This window comes from Macaca mulatta, chromosome 6 (genome assembly GCF_049350105.2).
Source record: "Macaca mulatta isolate MMU2019108-1 chromosome 6, T2T-MMU8v2.0, whole genome shotgun sequence".
Classification (NCBI taxonomy): Eukaryota; Metazoa; Chordata; class Mammalia; order Primates; family Cercopithecidae; genus Macaca; species Macaca mulatta.
In genome coordinates, this window is record NC_133411.1 from 186382845 (window position 1) to 186399674 (window position 16830).

The window sequence follows — 16830 nt, forward strand, 5'->3', positions numbered from 1 at the left end:
CTCCACCTGTAACCATTCAACCCCCAGATTGTGGTTCTCAAGCATGAGAGAACATCAGAATCCCCTGCAAGACTGTTAAACAGATTGCTGGGCCCCACCCCAGACTTTCTGTTTAGCAGTGTAAAGTATAGCCCGATAATTTGCTATGTGTAACAAGTTCCCTGGTGATGGTACTGCTAGCCAAGGGACTCTGAGACCCACTACCCTAGTGCGTGTTGGGGTGGGGACAATGATATGTCACCCACCCCTTAGGGTCCACGCCACAGTCAATGCTAACTCTCCCTCCCCCTCCCCCTCCCCCTCTCCCCCTCCTCTCCCTCTGAGACCCACTACCCTAGTGCGTGTTGGGGTGGGGACAATGATATGTCACCCACCCCTTAGGGTCCACGCCACAGTCAATGCTAACTCTCCCTCCCCTCCCCCTCCCCCCTCCTCCCCCCTCCTCCCCCTCCCCCTCCTCCCCCTCCCCCTCCTCCCCCTCCCCCTCCCCCTCCTCCCCCTCCTCCCCCTCCCCCTCCCCCCTCCTCCCCCTCCCCCCTCCTCCCCCTCCCCCTCCCTCTTCCACCGTTTCAAGTGATTCTCCTGCCTCAGCCTCCTGAGTAGCTGGGACTACAGGCGCACGCCACCGTGCCAGCTAATTTTTTGTATTTTAGTAGAGATGAGGTTTCATCATGTTGCCCAGGCTGGTCTCGAACTCCTGAGCAATCCACCTGCCTTGGCCTCTCAAAGTGCTAGGATTACAGGCGTGAGCCACCGCGCCCGGCCAATGCTAAGTGTTTCTAACCATGATTCTCAACTTTGGCTGCACATGGAATTATCTGGGGAGTTTTGAAAATATACCACTACCCATGCCCCATCCCTAGACATAGTGATTTAATTGGTCTGAGGTGGAACTTGGGCATAGATTGGCTCAAAAACTCCCCAAGTGATCTTAGTGTATGGTCTGAGAACTATTGCTCTGTAAACAAAATGTTAGTGAGTTTCTCATAAGGAGTAACATGCAGGTTCTCCTTGCACAGGGCTTGGTACACAGTATCCTAGGCTCAGTAAACATTAGCTGGACCGGCATCTAGATTTTGCACGTTAAGATCTCATAGACCTTGTTCTCTGAGAGCTGTGGAGAAGCTGTAAATCGCTTTTCTGTCTTGGCATCTCCCGGCGGGACCCATGAAGAAAAGAGCTTTCCTTCTCAGCATTTTCAAAGCAGTTTATTGAGTTCCTGCGCCATCCTGGCGCGGAGCTGGCCGCATTGGGGGAATGGGACACAATTTTGCCTTCCATGCCCCAGCCAGTCTCCCACTGCGGAATCACCGAGGAGGGAAAGATGAGTCCCTGAGCAATCAGGAAGCGGTGTGCTCCCGGATCCAGGCCAGGTAGTAGGCCACATCGGTGTAGACGCCTGGCTTGTTGCGGTCACCACAGCCCGATCCCCAGCTGATGATGCCTTGCAGGGTGAGCCGGCGCTCTGCGGCTTGGTCCTCACACACCAGCGGGCCTCCGGAATCACCCTGGGTCGGAAACACGCAGCTCAGTGCTGTGGACCTGGGATTTGTGCCTGACGGCCTCGGGGAAGGGCGCCAACCGGGCTAAGGGCTCACCTGGCATGCATCGGTGCCGCCCTCGAGGAACCCTGCGCAGAGCATGCCGGGGAGGATGGAAGCTCCGTGCACCTCCGGTGCTGAGCAGCTCTCCAGGGAGAGGAAGGGTACCTGCGCCTCCTGCAGGAAGCTGGAATATTCCTCCGCCCCTGCGAACACCGAGCGCCTTCTTCACACCCCATCTGACAACGCTCACCGCCCGGACGATGGACGAAGCTGCGCCAGGCGCTGCTAAACCCACTCATGCCCTTCCTCTCTTGCAGCAAGCCCGAGGGGGAGGAGATGCCATTAATTCAATTTCATAGGCAAGGAAGCTGAGGTCCAGGGAAGAGCCAGGATTTGAATGGGCGGGGCGGAAACAGAAACCCCACCCCCACCACCCATCCAGAGTCGCAGAACGTGGCTCCCACACTAGCCCGGAGCGCGGGGTCAGCGTCATAGTTGGACTTAGAAGCCCGGCGCCCAGAGGAAACCAAGAGCAAGTTCGATTATCCCTGTATCCCCAGGAGATTTGGGGGATCCCAGCAGTGAATCCCAGGCCCTGGGTGGCCCTACACATTCTCACAACCCATCAGGTCAGCGCCACCCATTCTGTAGGCACCCGGAATGATAACACAGTCGCGGGCTTCTCCTGCCTAACCCAGTGATCAAAGGCCTCCTCTCCTACCCTGCCCCTAGCAGTTGTGCCTACCCTCGAACTGGTGGCCCCAGCCAGCCACCTGGCAGAGCGCGGGCTCGGAGGGTCGCGCGGCGCCGCTTGGCAGGCACACCGGCTGAACGTAAGGCGACAGGAGCGCGCAGCTGCCGTCCGCATCCTCCTGAAGGCGCAACAGAGCTAACCCGGGCCGAGAGGAGCGTGAGGCGGGGATGCCGGGGGCCCATCCTCTCTTCCCGTCCCCGCGCGGCGCCCCCACGCACCCAGGTCGTGCTGGTAGCTGTCGGGCGAGAAGGCCTCGTGCAAGCGGTAGGAGCGCACGGCCAGAGTCTGGCACTGTTCACAGCTGTGGTTATGGCGTTCCTGGCCGAGTACTACCGTCAGATCCTCGGGTGCCGGCCTGCGGGCGGGTAGGGGAGAGGCAGAACGCTCAGACCTGGCCACAAGCGTTCTGGGGAAGCCCCCTGCTCCCGAACCCCATCTCGTGTTCCAGATTCCTCCCCGGGAGCTCTGGAGGGGCGTGGAAAGAAGGGTGGGGCGGGAGAAGGTAGGGCACGGGTTCGGGTGCAGCGTGGAAGCAGCGCTGGGAGACGGAGGAGCCGCGGTCCCTGGGGCGGCGCTGGGCGGGCAGGTACTCGCCGGTCCTGCAGGCAGTGGGCGGCCGTCAGCACCCAGCAGGGGGCGATGAGGCTGCCGGCGCAGAAACTGTGGCCCCAGTACAGCGCGGCGATGTAGGGGTGCGCCCCGCGTAGCGCCACCAGCCCGCCAACGACGCGGGTCATCGAAGACAGACTCTTGCGGAGCCGCTGCCCGCAGCTCACTGAGCCGTTCCGGGTCAGGCGAGGCGGCTGCTCCTGCTTCACTGGCAAGGCTGTGGAGGAGCCGGGGCTGAGGACGCGGAGCCCGCGGCCCGCCGGCCGGAATCTAGCTCGCCGCCCAGAGCCCTCTCGGCTCCTCCTTCCCCCCGCTTCCTAACCTCCCGGGGTCTGGGACTGAGGCGGGGTCCGGGTCGTGGGCTGAAGCTTCGGCGGTGCCGGCTGCGGGGGCATGAGTGGGACATGAAGCCCAGGGGACACCGGCGTCGGAGGCGCCGCCTGGGTTGGGGCCTGGCACTGTGCCACGTCGCAGTACTCCCAGCTTAGCCTGTCGCCGATCAGCACGAAGCACCACGGGCGGATGTCGTTGTCCGGGTTCCTGTAGCCACACGAGGGGGCGCCGTTAGAGCGCCGGGAGCCCGGGGCCCTCGGGCGGAGGGGTCACCCAGCCCCACGCGGCGCACCGGCAGAAGGCGTGGCCGCCCAGTCCCCAGTTCCGCGCTTGCTCGGCCGTCACGTTCCAGTAGGTGGCCTCCGAGGTCCACGGCTGACAGGGCGCACCCGAGAGCGTGGTCCTGGCCAGGCCGCGGTAGCTGAGCCCGCGGCCATCATAGCAGCTCGCCTTGGTGTCTGGGGAGAGAGGGGGCTCCCTGGGCAGCCAGGGCTGGGCTCTCCTGCCGCCCTCTCATCCGCTTTCTGCACTCTCCCTCCTCCTCCCTGGCAAGTCCGTCCCACCTGGGGGCTGGCCTTCTGCTTCCTCCAGACCCTCACTCACCCAAGTCGCAGAAGGGTCCGGTGTAGCCCACGGGGCAGTGGCACAGGCGGTGGCCCTCCACCTCTAGGCAGCGACCCCCATGGAGGCACGGGTTGGTGCGGCAGGCTTGGGGAGGGAACGCAGTGAGCCACCCCTGGGCCTAAAGAGCCCCCCAGAGAGCTGTCCTTCCCGGCACGCCACCCGGCCTCCTGCCAGCCTGTCTTCCTGACACTCCTCCCTGGCCCGTTCCCAACCATCTGCTCACCCTGGCTGGCCAGCCGCTGGCAGTGGGCATCAGGACCCTTGCACTGGCATCTGGCCACAGCTGCTTGCTCAGATCTATACCATATCTCATTCTCGTGGAAAAACCGGAGAAGCTGAGGCTCAAAGCACTTCTCTGAGGACAAAGAGGGACAGTTGTCTCAGGAGAGTCTAGGACCATGCCAAGTCTCCTGGTATCCAGCGACCTCTTCTGCAGGCCCAGGGTTGCCCCTGTCCCCCAGCACCCCCGCCCGGGTCCTCAGCGTCTCCTCACCTCTCTGGCAGTGGTTCCCAGTGAGGTGTTGTGGACAGAGACAGTGGGTGCCACTCAGCGTGTTCACACAGGTCCCCCCTTTCTGGCAGGGGCTGTGTTTACTGCAGTGGTCTGAGAGATGGACACGGTGGGAGGAAGAGCAGGGAGCTGAGTCAGACAGTTGGGGGCCAACGCCCTACTTGAACCTACTTGCCTTGTGACCTTGATACTCCAAGTTTCCAAGGCTTAGTTTACCCACCTGCAAAATGGGACCACTCCTTCCCAGAACTCTCCCTCTGGACTTCCAAAGGGTATTGTGGAGGGAGAGAAGGGGCTGGGCCCAGAATCCCAGGTGTGTGGGGTCTGGTGATACCAGGAGAGTAATGAGGCAGGAGGAGAGAGCCCCGGGCCACCCCAGAGGCTGTGTGTAGCACCTTTCACTTTCTTGGGCTCCACACAGTATCCCCATCGCTGGTCCTCATCAAAGTTAGGGGTGGTAGCACACCTGTAGAAAGAGACAAGACTTCCCTGCTCTGCCCAGGGGCCTGGCCCACCCTCCCCTATCACAGCCCCCTCTCTCTGAGCAGAGTTCCTTAGAAGGACAGCCAGGGCCCATGTCTCCCAGGCCCCTGCTCCAACTCCTCTGCGTAGTCTTACCAGGTCTGAGGGCCTGGCCGGCCCTTGTGGGTACATTTGTGGTACAGCCGCCGGTGGTACTGGAAGGGGAAGTGGCAGGGCTCCCCGGTGACAGTGAGAACTGCAGGGACAACACATTCCCTGAGGACTTCCCCTGTACTCAACTGTGCAGGCACTGCCCCTCAGGGTCTGGTTGGGAAAGGACAGACCCTCCAAAAGGCCGCTGTGCATTGAAAACACTTTCTGCTTTAAAAGTTGGGTTCAGAGCCGGGCGCGGTGGCTCAAGCCTGTAATCCCAGCACTTTGGGAGGCCGCGGCAGGCGGATCATGAGGTCAGGAGATTGAGACCATCCCGGCTAACACGGTGAAACCCCGTCTCTACTAAAAATACAAAAAAATTAGCCAGGCATGGTGGTGGGTGCCTGTAGTCCTAGCTACTTGGGAGGCTGAGGCAAGAGAATGGCGTGAACCCAGGAGGCGGAGCTTGCAGTGAGCTGAGATCACGCCACTGCACTCCAGCCTGGGTGACAGAGAGAGACTCTGTCTCAAAAAAAAAAAAAAAAAAGTTGGGTTTAGGACTCAGACAGCTGGAGTAGACTGACTCCACCACCTGCTAGCTGCGTGACCTTGGGTAAGTCTGCAGTCCCAAGGCCAGGAAGAGCACTTGTCACAAAGCAGGCACTTAATAATACTTGTTGAACGTTGAAGTCAGTGTTAACCACTCTGAGCCTTGGTTTCCTTATCTGAAAAATGGCAGTAATAATACTACAGTTGATCCTCATTATTTTCTGGTTCTATATTTGAGAACATGCCTACTTGCTAAATTTTATTTGTAACTCCCAAGTCAATACTTGAAATGCTTTCGTGGCCATTTGTGGACATGCACAGAGCAGTAAAAAATTTGCACACTCCCAGTTAAGGTTCAACAAGGCGTCACACTGCTGCTTTTGTTTCAGCTGTCGTATTGAACGAGTGTCCTTTTCAATCTACTTAGCACAACGTTTTTCACACTTTGTGCTTTTGCTGGGGATTGCTTTTGGAAATGGCCCCTGAGCCTCCTGCTTAAGAGTTGTATAGTTCCGTGGCCGGGCGCGGTGGCTCAAGCCTGTAATCCCAGCACTTTGGGAGGCCGAGACGGGCGGATCACGAGGTCAGGAGATCAAGACCATCCTGGGTAACACGGTGAAACCCCGTCTCTACTAAAAACTAGCCGGGTGAGGTGGCGGGCGCCTGTAGTCCCAGCTACTCGGGAGGCTGAGGCAGGAGAATGGCGTAAACCCGGGAGGCGGAGCTTGCAGTGAGCTGAGATCCGGCCACCGCACTCCAGCCTGGGTGACAGAGCCAGACTCCGTCTCAAAAAAAAAAAAAAAAGGCCGGGCGCGGTGGCTCAAGCCTGTAATCCCAGCACTTTGGGAGGCCGAGACAGGCGGATCACGAGGTCAGGAGGTCGAGACCATCCTGGCTAATCCGGTGAAACCCCGTCTCTAGTAAGAAATACAAAAAACTAGCCGGGCGAGGTGGCGGGCGCCTGTAGTCCCAGCTACTCCGGAGGCTGAGGCAGGAGAATGGCGTAAACCCGGGAGGCGGAGCTTGCAGTGAGCTGAGATCCGGCCACTGCACTCCAACCCGGGCGACAGAGCGAGACTCCATCACAAAAAAAAAAAAAAAAAAAAAAAAAAAGAGTTGTATAGTTCCTAAGCACAAGAAGGCTACCTTAGGGAGAAAGCATGTGTTAGATCCACTTCATTCAGGTGTGAGCTATAGTGCCATCAGCTTAGCATTGATGAATCAGCAACACATATATTAAATAAAACGTCTTTAAACAGAATCACACATAAAACGAGATTATATACTGTTGGTTGATGAAAATGTTGTGATCAGAAGCTCACAGGAACCTAATACTGTTTGCCAGTTCAATGTTCACTGTGATTTTACAGAACATAATCACCGCGAATAATGAGAATTGCCTGTGTCTTCTTCAGAGGAATTGTCGTGAGGCTTCATGAGATAATGCCGTGAAATGCTGAGCAGTGTCTGGCACATAGTACCTGCTTAATAAGCTTCTGCCACTATTTTGTTAAAGGCAAAGTGCACTTGCCAAGTACCAAACCAGAACCAGGACAGTAAATGGAAATGGATCTGAGATGAACCTATAAGATGCAAATGGCGGCTGGGCGCGGTGGCTCATGCCTGTAATCCCGGCACTTTGGGAGGCTGAGGTGGGTGGATCACCTGAGGGCAGGAGTTTGAGACCAGCCTGGCCGACATGGTGAAACCTCATCTCCACTAAAAAATACAAAAATTAGCTGAGCATGAAGGTGCATTCCTGTAATCCCAGCTACTTGGGAGGCTGAGGCAGAAAACTGCTTGAACCCAGAAGGTGGAGATTGCAATGGGCCAAGATGGCGCCATTACACTCCAGCCTAGGGGACAGAGCAAGACTCCATCCCAAAAAAAAAAAAAAAAAAAAAAAGATGCAAATGGGATGGACGGACAGAGAGGAGGGGGACACTAGGCAGGGCATTAGGCAAGCATAGGGCACCAAGGTTGGGTAAGGCAAGAGGGAGGAGAAACTTTTGGGTGTTGGGTGAAGAGAGGAGGCTGAGGGAGTCCAGGGTTGGAATGAGCTGGGCCTCAATGCCATGCTTAGGGACTCAACCCCACCAAGTCAGGCCCACCAGGTTAGGGTCTGTCTGGTTCACAGGCCCTGCTATGTGGCATGCTCTAGGTAAATTTTCTTTTTTTTTGAGACAGTGTCTTGCTCTGTTGCCCAGCACTTTGACAGACTCTTGCTCTGTTTGCCCAAGCTGGAGTGCAATGGTGTGATCTTCATTCACTGCAACCTTCATCCTCCTGGGTTCAAGCAATTCTCCTGCCTCAGCCTCCCAAGTAGCTGGGACTACAGGCACATGCCACCATGCCTGGCTAATTTTTGTACTTTTAGTAGAGACAGCGTTTCACCATGTTGGCCAGACCAGTCTCGAACTCCTGACCTCGTGATCCACCCGCCTTGGCCTCCCAAAGTGCTGGGATTACAGGCATGAGCCACCATGCCTGACCTCTAGGTAATTTAGTGTCTGGAAGAATGAAAGCAATGAGGAGCTATGGCAGGGCTTGAGGAAGGGGGAAATGGCAGGTACCCCTCATCTAAAAGGTAGTTTAATAATAAAAGCTAATTTTTTTTTTTTTTTGAGACGGAGTCTCGCTCTGTCGCCCAGGCTGGAGTGCAGTGGCGCGATCTCGGCTCACTGCAAGCTCCGCCTCCTGGGTTCACGCCATTCTCCCGCCTCAGCCTCCGAGTAGCTGGGACTACAGGCGCCCGCCACCATGCCGGGCTAGTTTTTTGTATTTTTAGTAGAGACGGGGTTTCACAATGTTAGCCAGGATGGTCTCGATCTCCTGACCTCGTGATCCACCCGCCTCAGCCTCCCAAAGTGCTGGGATTACAGGCTTGAGCCACCGCGCCCGGCCAATAAAAGCTAATATTTTTAAAGCATTTCCATGCACCATTCCCATGCACCATTCCATTCAGGTGATGGGCTGAATGCCTTACATGGGTTTTCCTTCTCAACAACCCTAAGAGGTTTACTATTATCAACCTGGTTTCGCAGAAGGGGAAATTGAAGCTTAGAGAACTCAGATTTGATTCTCACCCAGAGTCACCCAGCTCATAAGTGATAAAGCTGGGATTCAGAGGCATTCGAATGCCAGAGACCAGCTCTTGATCCTTCCTTGCCCATTGAAGGTCCTGGCCTCTGTGTGGCATGATTCATGCCCATGAGACATACTGGTGAAAGGAAAAGAAGGGGAAAAGCTGGGGAAACTGAGGAAGGCTGGCAGGATCCCAGGTGTGATGGCACCAGCAGCACATATCTCAAGCACCTGCTCTGAGCCAGGCTCGTGGGCACTTAGACACAGTTATGCCCTGCCCTCAAGGATCACACAGCTCACGATCACTCTGGTGCCCATGGGCATAAGACCTAGCACCAAGTAGGCACAAGACTAGATTGTCTTGAGACTGCACATGCTGCACCATACACATCCCCACCCAAGGGTTCTCAGGAGGAGGAGCCACTTACCGACTGTGTGCTCTTCAGCTTTGTACTTATGCTCCTTGGGCGCTTTCCAAGGTGGAATCTACAAGGGAGAGAAGGCAGGGAACTGCCTAGAAGTCATAGCCTGCCACCGATCTGTTGCTAGTCTGCAGCTTCCTCTCACAGCCCAGAAATGCAGAGATTTCCTCCCAAGACCCAACCCTTTCTACCTCCTCCCATTGTCTTCTTAAGGCCCATCTCCCCCAGAAATGTAGGCTGTGCCCTTGTATCCACCCAGTCTGGTTGTCTGTCTCCTCTGCCTGGGCCTTCGGGGCTGGCCTCACCTTTCCACATAGGCCTCCTAGTCACCTGAACCCACAGGTCATGAGCAGAGACCATGGCTGTGATAGCGACCGCCCCCACCCCAGGACCATCCTGGGACAATCCTGGTTCCCACAGCACTCACCGAAAGTGTTGACTCCAGGCTCACCAGCAGGAACCCCAGGAGCAGCAGAGCCCTCATGGCGTCTGTCCGTTGGTCCAACTGTCTGCCCAGGAGTCCAGATCAATAGGGTTGGCCAAAGGTCTTGGAAATAGGGATTGGTCAAGCTGCCCCCCTGAGCCTGGTGGGGCACAGGCTGTTTATGGAAAGCCAAGTGGACTGACTTCCTTGGTCACCTGCTGAGGGCCAGGAAGTTGGGAGTTAGTGGGTGGGGGTGGAATGATGAAGAGCTGGGCTCCTCCTCTCTTTTCTAGACGGTAGGACTAGAAGCAGGAGAAGGGACGTTCTTGTGCTCTGGGTCCTGTGGAGATGAGGAGGTTAAGGAGATCAAAGAGAAGCTCCCTTTCACGGGCATCTTGGAGTCCACTGCGAAGTGTGTTCGTTTTCTATTGTCATGTAACAAATTGCCATAAACTCAGCAGCTTACAACAATGCCCATTTTCAATTTTTTTTTTAATTTTCTTTTTTTGAGACAGAGTTTCACTCTTGTTGCTCAGCTGGAGTGAAATGGCACGATCTTGGCTCACTGCAGCCTCTGCCTCCCGGGTTCAAGCGATTCTCCTGCCTCAGCCTCCCAAGTAGCTGGGATTACAGGCAACCACCACCATGCCCAGCTCATTTTTGTATTTTTAGTAGACACAGGGTTTCATCATGTTGTCCAGGCTGGTCTCGAACTCCTGTCCTCAGGTGATCCACTCTCCTCGACCTCCCAAAGTGCTAGGATTACAGGCGTGAGCCACTGTGCCCGGCCAGTACCCACTTACTAATTCACAACTCCGTAGTTTAAAAATCCCATACGGGGAAGATTCACTTCCAAGCTCATTCAGGTTGTCTGCAGAATTCAGTTCCTTATGGTTGCAGGAATGGGGTCCCTACTTCCTTGCAGGCTGTCAGCCAGGGGCTATCCTCGGCTCCCTGAGGCCTGTATTTCTGGTCATGTGTCTCCTTTTTTTTTTTTTTTTTTGAGATGGAGTTTCACTCTGTCGCCCAGGCTAGAGTGCAGTGGCGCCATCTCAGCTCACTGCAAGCTCTGCCTCCCGGGTTCACGCCATTCTTCTGCCTCAGTCTCTCGGGTAGCTGGGACTACAGGCACATGCCACCACGCCCAGCTAATTTTTTGTATTTTTAGCAAAGATGGAGTTTCACCGTGTTAGCCAGGATGGTCTGGATCTCCTGACCGTTATTTGCCCACCTTGGCCTCCCAAAGTGCTGGGATTACAGGCCTGAGCCATCGTGCCCGGCCCAGGTGAGTTCTTAAAAGGAGACACATGGCGGGGCCCGGTGGCTCACGCCTGTAATCCTAACACTTTGGGAGGCCAAGGTGGGCGGATCACAAGGTCAGGAGATCGAGACCATCCTGGCTAACATGGCAAAACCCCGTCTCTACTAAAAATACAAAAAATTAGCCTGGCGTGGTGGCGGGCGCCTGTAGTCCCAGCTACTCGGGAGGCTGAGGCAGGAGAATGATGTGAGCCCAGGAGGTGGAGCTTGCAGTGAGCCTAGGTCATGCCACTGCACTCCAGCCTGGGTGACAGAGTGAGACTCCGTCTCAAAAAAAAAACAGAAACAAAAACAAACCAAAAAACCTCACTTGATTAGGTCAGGCCCACCAAAGTCATTGTCTTTTTTTTTTTTTTTTTTTTTTTTTTTAGACAGTCTGGCTCTGTCCCCCAGGCTGGAGTGCATGGCACGATCTCAGCTCACTGCAAGCTCTGCCTCCAGGGTTCACGCCATTCTCCTGCCTCAGCCTCCCGAGTAGCTGGGAATACAAGTGTCCACGACCACGCCGGGCTAATTTTTTGTATTTTTAGTAGAGACAGAGTTTCACTGTGTTAGCCAGGATGGTCTCGATCTCCTGACCTCGTAGTCCGCCCGCGTTAGCCTCCCAAAGCGCTGGGATTACAGGCGTGAGCCAGCGCACCTAGCGCTGCCATTCTCCTTATTTTAAGGTCAATTTGGGACTTTAATTACATATGCAAAATTCTTTCACAGAAGCATCTACATTCGTGTTTAACAGAATAACTGGGAAGTGTGCAAGCATCGGGGTAGAGATCTTGGGGCCATATTAGCATTCTACCAACCACAGGAAGTGAGGCAAGAAAGCAAATGATTTCATGAGAAAAGTGCTAAACCAAGGGGCACTAAGATGTGCAGCTGGAACACAAGAGAAGATGGGGTGCACATGTGCTGCCCAGTATCTGTCCTGGTTCGGTAATGACACTTTGATTTTTCCTTTAACAATGACTCCTCTCTTACTTCTTCCACGGGCTCTAGTGCTGCCAGCTCTACCCTCAGAACTAGGGCTATGGGTGTGGCCTAGGTCTGGCCATTCAGGGCATGGCATGGACCTAGGTCTGGCCAATCAGAGCATGACATCTCTACTCCACAGTGATTGGTTCAGAGATAAGCATATACACAACTTAGGCCAATTAAAGTGCTAGTTTAGAACTTTTGCCAGAACTTTTGGGAAAGCAAAAAAGTTGCACTGGGGTTACTAAGCACAGAGCATGTGGGTCTGAACACGTTGATGATCACCTTTGTCACTGTCTAGGGAGGGCCTGTTTGAGAATGAAGCCTACACATAGGAAAAGCAGAGCAAACAGGGCAGAAAAGATGGAGGGATGCTGTGGCAGACGGCCTCAAAGACAGTCCCCATTGATCTTCACCACCTAGGATTCATGCCTTTGTATAGTGTCCTCCCACATTGAGTTAGGGCTGTTCAGTGTGTCCTTTAGAATATGACAGAAGTGGCTGGGTGCAGTGGCTCACGCCTGTAATCCCAGCACTTTGGGATGCCAAGGAGGCGGATCACTTGAGGTCAGGAGTTCAAGACTGGCCTGGCCAACATGTTGGCCAAACCCCGTCTCTGAAAAATACAAGAATTAGCTGGGCGTAGCGGCACGTGCCTGTAATCCCAGCTACCCGGGAGGCTGAGGCAGGAGAATCACTTGAACCCAGGAGGCGGAAGTTGTAGTGAGCAGAGATTGCACCATTGCACTCCAGCCTGGGCGACAGAGACTGTCTACCAAAAAAAAAAAAAAAAAAAAAAGAATATGGCAGAAGTGAGGGTGTTGGACTTCCAAACCCAGGTCATAAAAGACATTGCAGTTTCTGCCTCAGTCTCTTGGATTGCTCACTCTGAAGGAAGCCAGCCACTACACTCTAAGGACACGCATGCAGCCCTGCAGAGAAGCCCATGTAGGGAGAAGGTAAAGCGCCCTGCTGACTGCCAGTGCCAATTTGACAGCCACATGAATAAGCTGCCTTGGAAGTGGATACTGCAGCCCTGACTGATATTTGGCTTGCAATCTTGTGAAAGACCTCAAGGCAAAACCAACCATCAGAAACTGTGATAAATCATCATTAAATGTTGTTGCTTTAAGCCACAAGTTAGGGTGATTTGTTATACAACATTTGAGAACTAATACTGATGGACTGATTTCTCATGACTTTGACAGCCTAGATCCTAAAACTAGAAGTATCCTTAAGACTTGGTCAGTTATGGCCAGGCACAGCGGCTCATGCCTGTAATCCGAACATTCTGCGGGGCTGGGAATCACTTGAGGATCACTTGAGCCCAGGAGTTCAAGACTGATGTAGGCAACATAGTGAGATCCCAACTCTCCAAAAAAATTTAACATTAGCCAGGCGTGGTGGCACGTGCCTGTACTTTCAGCTACTTGTGAGGCTGAGGCAGGAGGATTGCTTGAGCCCAGAGGTCCAGAATGCTGTGAGCTATGATTGTGCCACTGCACTCCAGCTTGGGAAACAGAGTGAGACTGTATCTCAAAAAAAAAAAAAAAAAAAAAAAAGACTTCTCAGTTATATGAGCCAATAAAACCAATTTGAGTGGACTTCTGTCACTTTCAGTTAGAGTCCTAAGTTATCCCATAAGTAATTTATGGGAAATGAAAACAGAACGTAGCAATGTATTAATTCTGCTGGAAGACAGGCAGGCTGCGGAAGACTTCTTGGAACAGAAATGCAGAAAGAGGAGGGCAGGAGAGGAGGGGCATCCTTCCAACCACTGGTTTCAAAGTCATTGATGTGACAGCTGTTAACTCCATGATGAAAGTGAAACTATTAGATATGTTGACGAGTCATTAAAGTGAAAGCACCTTTGTCACCTTTTTTTTGTTGTTGTTTTAAAGAGACAGGGTCTTACTAAGTTGCCCAGGCTGGCCTGCAAATCCTGGGCGCAAGTGATCCTCTCGCCTCAGCCTCCTGAGTAGCTGGGATTACAGGTGCATGCCACCATGCCTGGCTCTGTCAATTCTTTTTTTTTTTTTTTTTTTGAGACAAGAGTCTCCCTCTGTCGCCCAGGCTGGAGTGCAGTGGTGCGATCTCGGCTCACTGCAAGCTCCGCCTCCCGGGTTCGTGCCATTCTCCTGCCTCAGCCTCCCGAGTGGCTGGGACTACAGGCGCCCGCCACCACGCCCGGCTAATTTTTGCATTTTTAGTAGAGACGGGGTTTCATCGTGTTAGCCAGGATGGTCTCGATCTCCTGACCTCGTGATCCGCCCGCCCCGGCCTCCCAAAGTGCTGGGATTACAGGCGTGAGCCACTGCGCCCGGCCGGCTCTGTCAATTCTTGGTTGCACCTGAGTATAGACCCTGGCCCTAAGGCCACTCCCACATTGGCTCCTTCCTCTCGGGGAGAAGGCAGCTGTTCCTCTAAATGGAAGGCGCCTTTTGAACAAGTCTTCACCCCAAGCAGGGGTTTGAGGCAGAGTGAGTAATACAACTGCACAGAAGCCTGAATGCAGCATGTCAAATGGGGAATGTAGTGAGCATAGGGAGCCTTGTAGGGAGTGTGAGATGAGGCGTGAGGTGGACATTAATGGGCATTTGGATGTTCAACATCCATCTCCCTTCCTCTTCCCCTCCCAGTTTCATTTTGTGATCATGCCTCCCCAGTTGTGGTGGTGAAAGGCTACTTTATTGGCCGGGCGCAGTGGCTCACGCCTGTAATCCCAGCACTTTGGGAGGCCAAGGTGGGCAGATCACAAGATCAGGAGATCGAGACCAGCCTGGCTAACACAGTGAAACCCCGTCTCTACTAAAAATACAAAAAATTAACCGGGCCAGGTGGCGGTCGCCTGTAGTCCCAGCTATTCAGGAGGCTGAGGCAGGAGAATGGTGTGAACCTAGAAGGCGGAGCTTGCAGTGAGCCAAGTTCGTGCCACTGCACTCCAGCCTGGCTGACAGAGTGAGACTCTGTCTCAAATATATATAAATATATATATTTTTTTCTTTTCTTTCTTTTTTATTTTTTGAGGCAGGGTGTCACTCTGTTGCTCAGGCTAGAGTGCAGTGGCATGATCATGGCTCACTGCAGGCTTAACGTCCCAGGCTCTAAGCGATTCTCCCACCTCAGCCTACCAAGTAGCTGGCATACAGGTGTGCACCACCACACCCAGCTAATTTTTAAATTTTTTGTAGAGGTGAGGTGTCACTATGTTCCCCAGGCTGGTCTCAAACTCCTGGGCACAAGCTATCTCCTCAACCTCAGCTTCCCAAAGTACTGGGATTACAGGTATGAGTCACTGCACCATATTTTTCAAATATTTGAATATTTGAATATTTCTCAAATCTCTCCATCTCTCTCAATTTCTACTGCCTCTTCTTTGACTTCCAGAAAATTCAAGGTGGCTACAGCTGTGAAACACAATTTGAGAGCCAGTGATGGACGTCTATCATTTCCTGTTTACCATTCATTCTCCCTGCTTCTAGAAATGGCCTTCAGTGTTTCTTTGGGGAATCGCTCCTCCCCACTCTGCGTCAATATACATAAAATAAAGCCTACCCCATCCCTTGGCTGAGGGTGGAGTGGGCATTTGATCTAGACCTGGCCAATCAGAACACCACCTCTGCCTGTCTTCAGCGGTTAGTTCAAAATGAACACCTGAATTAGCTGGGTGTGGTGGCACACGCCTGTGGTCCTAGCTACCTAGGAGGCTGAGGTGGGATGATGGCTTGAGCCCAGGAGGCAGAGGTTGCAGTGAGCCAAGATGGCACCACTGCACTCTAGCCTGGACGACAGAGCCAGACCCTATCTCAAAGAAAAAAAAAAAAAAAAAAAGAACACCTAACCCACATCAAACCAGTGAGAGGCAGCCCCAGGATTTTTGCTGGAATTATAAAGCTAGAGGCGTTCTCTTTCCATGGAGGTTGCCACATTCCTAGCAAATGAGCCTGGAGCTGCTGGCAGCCATCTTTAACATCTCAAAAGGAGAACCTACCTGAGAATAAAGATAATAAAGATTAAAAGCAGAGACAGAGTATGGACGCTGGGCACGGTGGCTCACGCCTGTAATCCCAGCACTTTGGGAGGCTGAGGTGGATGGATTATCTGAGGTCAGGAGTTCGAAACCAGCCTGGCCACCATGGTGAAACCCTGCCTCTACTAAAAATACAAAAAAATTAGCTGGGTGTGGTGGCGTGCCTGTAATCCCAGCTACCTGGTAGGCTGAGGCAGGAGAATTGCTTGAACCTGGGAGGCAGAGGCTGCAGTGAGCTGAGATTGTATCACTGCATTCCAGCCTGGCAACAGAGTAAGACTCCGTCTCAAAAAAAAATAAAGAGCAGAGCCACGGTATGAAGAGAGAGATTTTGGGCCGGGCATGGTGGCTCACACCTGTAATCCCAGCACTTTTGGAGGCTGAGGCAGCTAGATCACGAGGTCAAGAGATCGAGACCATCCTGGCCAACATGGTGAAACCCCGTCTCTACTATTATATATATATATATATATATATATATATATATATATATATATATAGCCAGGCGTGGTGGCATGCAACTGTAGTCCCAGCTACTCGGGAGGTTGAGGCAGGAGAATTGCTTGAACCAGGGAGGTGGAGGTTGCAGTGAGCTGAGATCGCGCCACTGCACTCTGGCCTGGCAACAGAGTGAGACTCCATCTCAAAAAAAAAGAAAAAAAAGAAAAGAAAAAGACAGATTTTGAATGACACCATTTGAGACTCAGCATCCAGAAACGTTTGAAGTCAGAACCACCCCCTATGCTTTTCTGTTACTTGAACCCCAAAATTCCTTTTTTTGCCTAAGCCACTTTTAGTTTCAACCAAAAGTCCTAACTTATGCTGCCAGAGTTCATGCACTGTTACCAGGAAGTTCCTAAAACAAAACAAAGCAAAACAAACCCTTCATGTGATTGTGATGGGTAAGTCAATAGTTTAAAGGACAGGAAAATACCGACCTTAGAAGCAAGGTAGGGAAGCTCTGGACTTGAGTCAGGAAGCCTTCCACTCCCACCTTGGCCACCGCCCTGCAGTGTGATGACGGCTAAGCTTGGCCTGTCTC

General features: G+C 53.4%; 1 protein-coding gene across 3 annotated transcripts; it reads right to left on the bottom strand.

The window, feature by feature from the left end:
* Positions 1 to 1189: 1189 nt before the first annotated feature.
* Positions 1190 to 16830, bottom strand: F12 (coagulation factor XII). 3 transcript variants are annotated; one of them, XM_028849951.2, is made up of 16 exons: positions 16727 to 16794; positions 9473 to 9809; positions 9052 to 9109; positions 8626 to 8759; positions 4994 to 5093; positions 4771 to 4841; positions 4358 to 4468; positions 4088 to 4219; positions 3844 to 3948; positions 3533 to 3698; positions 3230 to 3447; positions 2893 to 3124; positions 2517 to 2653; positions 2290 to 2433; positions 1599 to 1747; positions 1190 to 1508 (listed from the first exon to the last, which is right to left on the bottom strand). In XM_028849951.2, exons 4-16 carry the CDS (start codon positions 8642 to 8644, stop codon positions 1341 to 1343), a joined length of 1752 nt encoding a protein of 583 aa, XP_028705784.1. In that variant the 5' UTR covers positions 8645 to 8759; positions 9052 to 9109; positions 9473 to 9809; positions 16727 to 16794; the 3' UTR covers positions 1190 to 1340. The 3 variants fall into 3 exon arrangements, with proteins under 3 accessions (XP_028705784.1, XP_028705785.1, XP_001089771.2); XM_028849952.2 differs by lacking the exon at positions 8626 to 8759 and having other exon boundaries at positions 2290 to 2416; positions 16727 to 16830; XM_001089771.5 differs by lacking the exon at positions 8626 to 8759 and having other exon boundaries at positions 16727 to 16830.

Bases quoted from the DNA above. Each gene is read 5' to 3' on its own strand.
- F12 (XM_001089771.5), bottom strand. From the start codon at position 9,529: ATGAGGGCTCTGCTGCTCCTGGGGTTCCTGCTGGTGAGCCTGGAGTCA. The intron at 3,949-4,087 runs GTGAGCAGATGG...TCCCTCCCCAAG, and splicing joins CCAGCGGCTGGCCAGCCAGG to CCTGCCGCACCAACCCGTGC. The intron at 1,509-1,598 runs GTGAGCCCTTAG...TTTCCGACCCAG, and splicing joins GCGGCACCGATGCATGCCAG to GGTGATTCCGGAGGCCCGCT.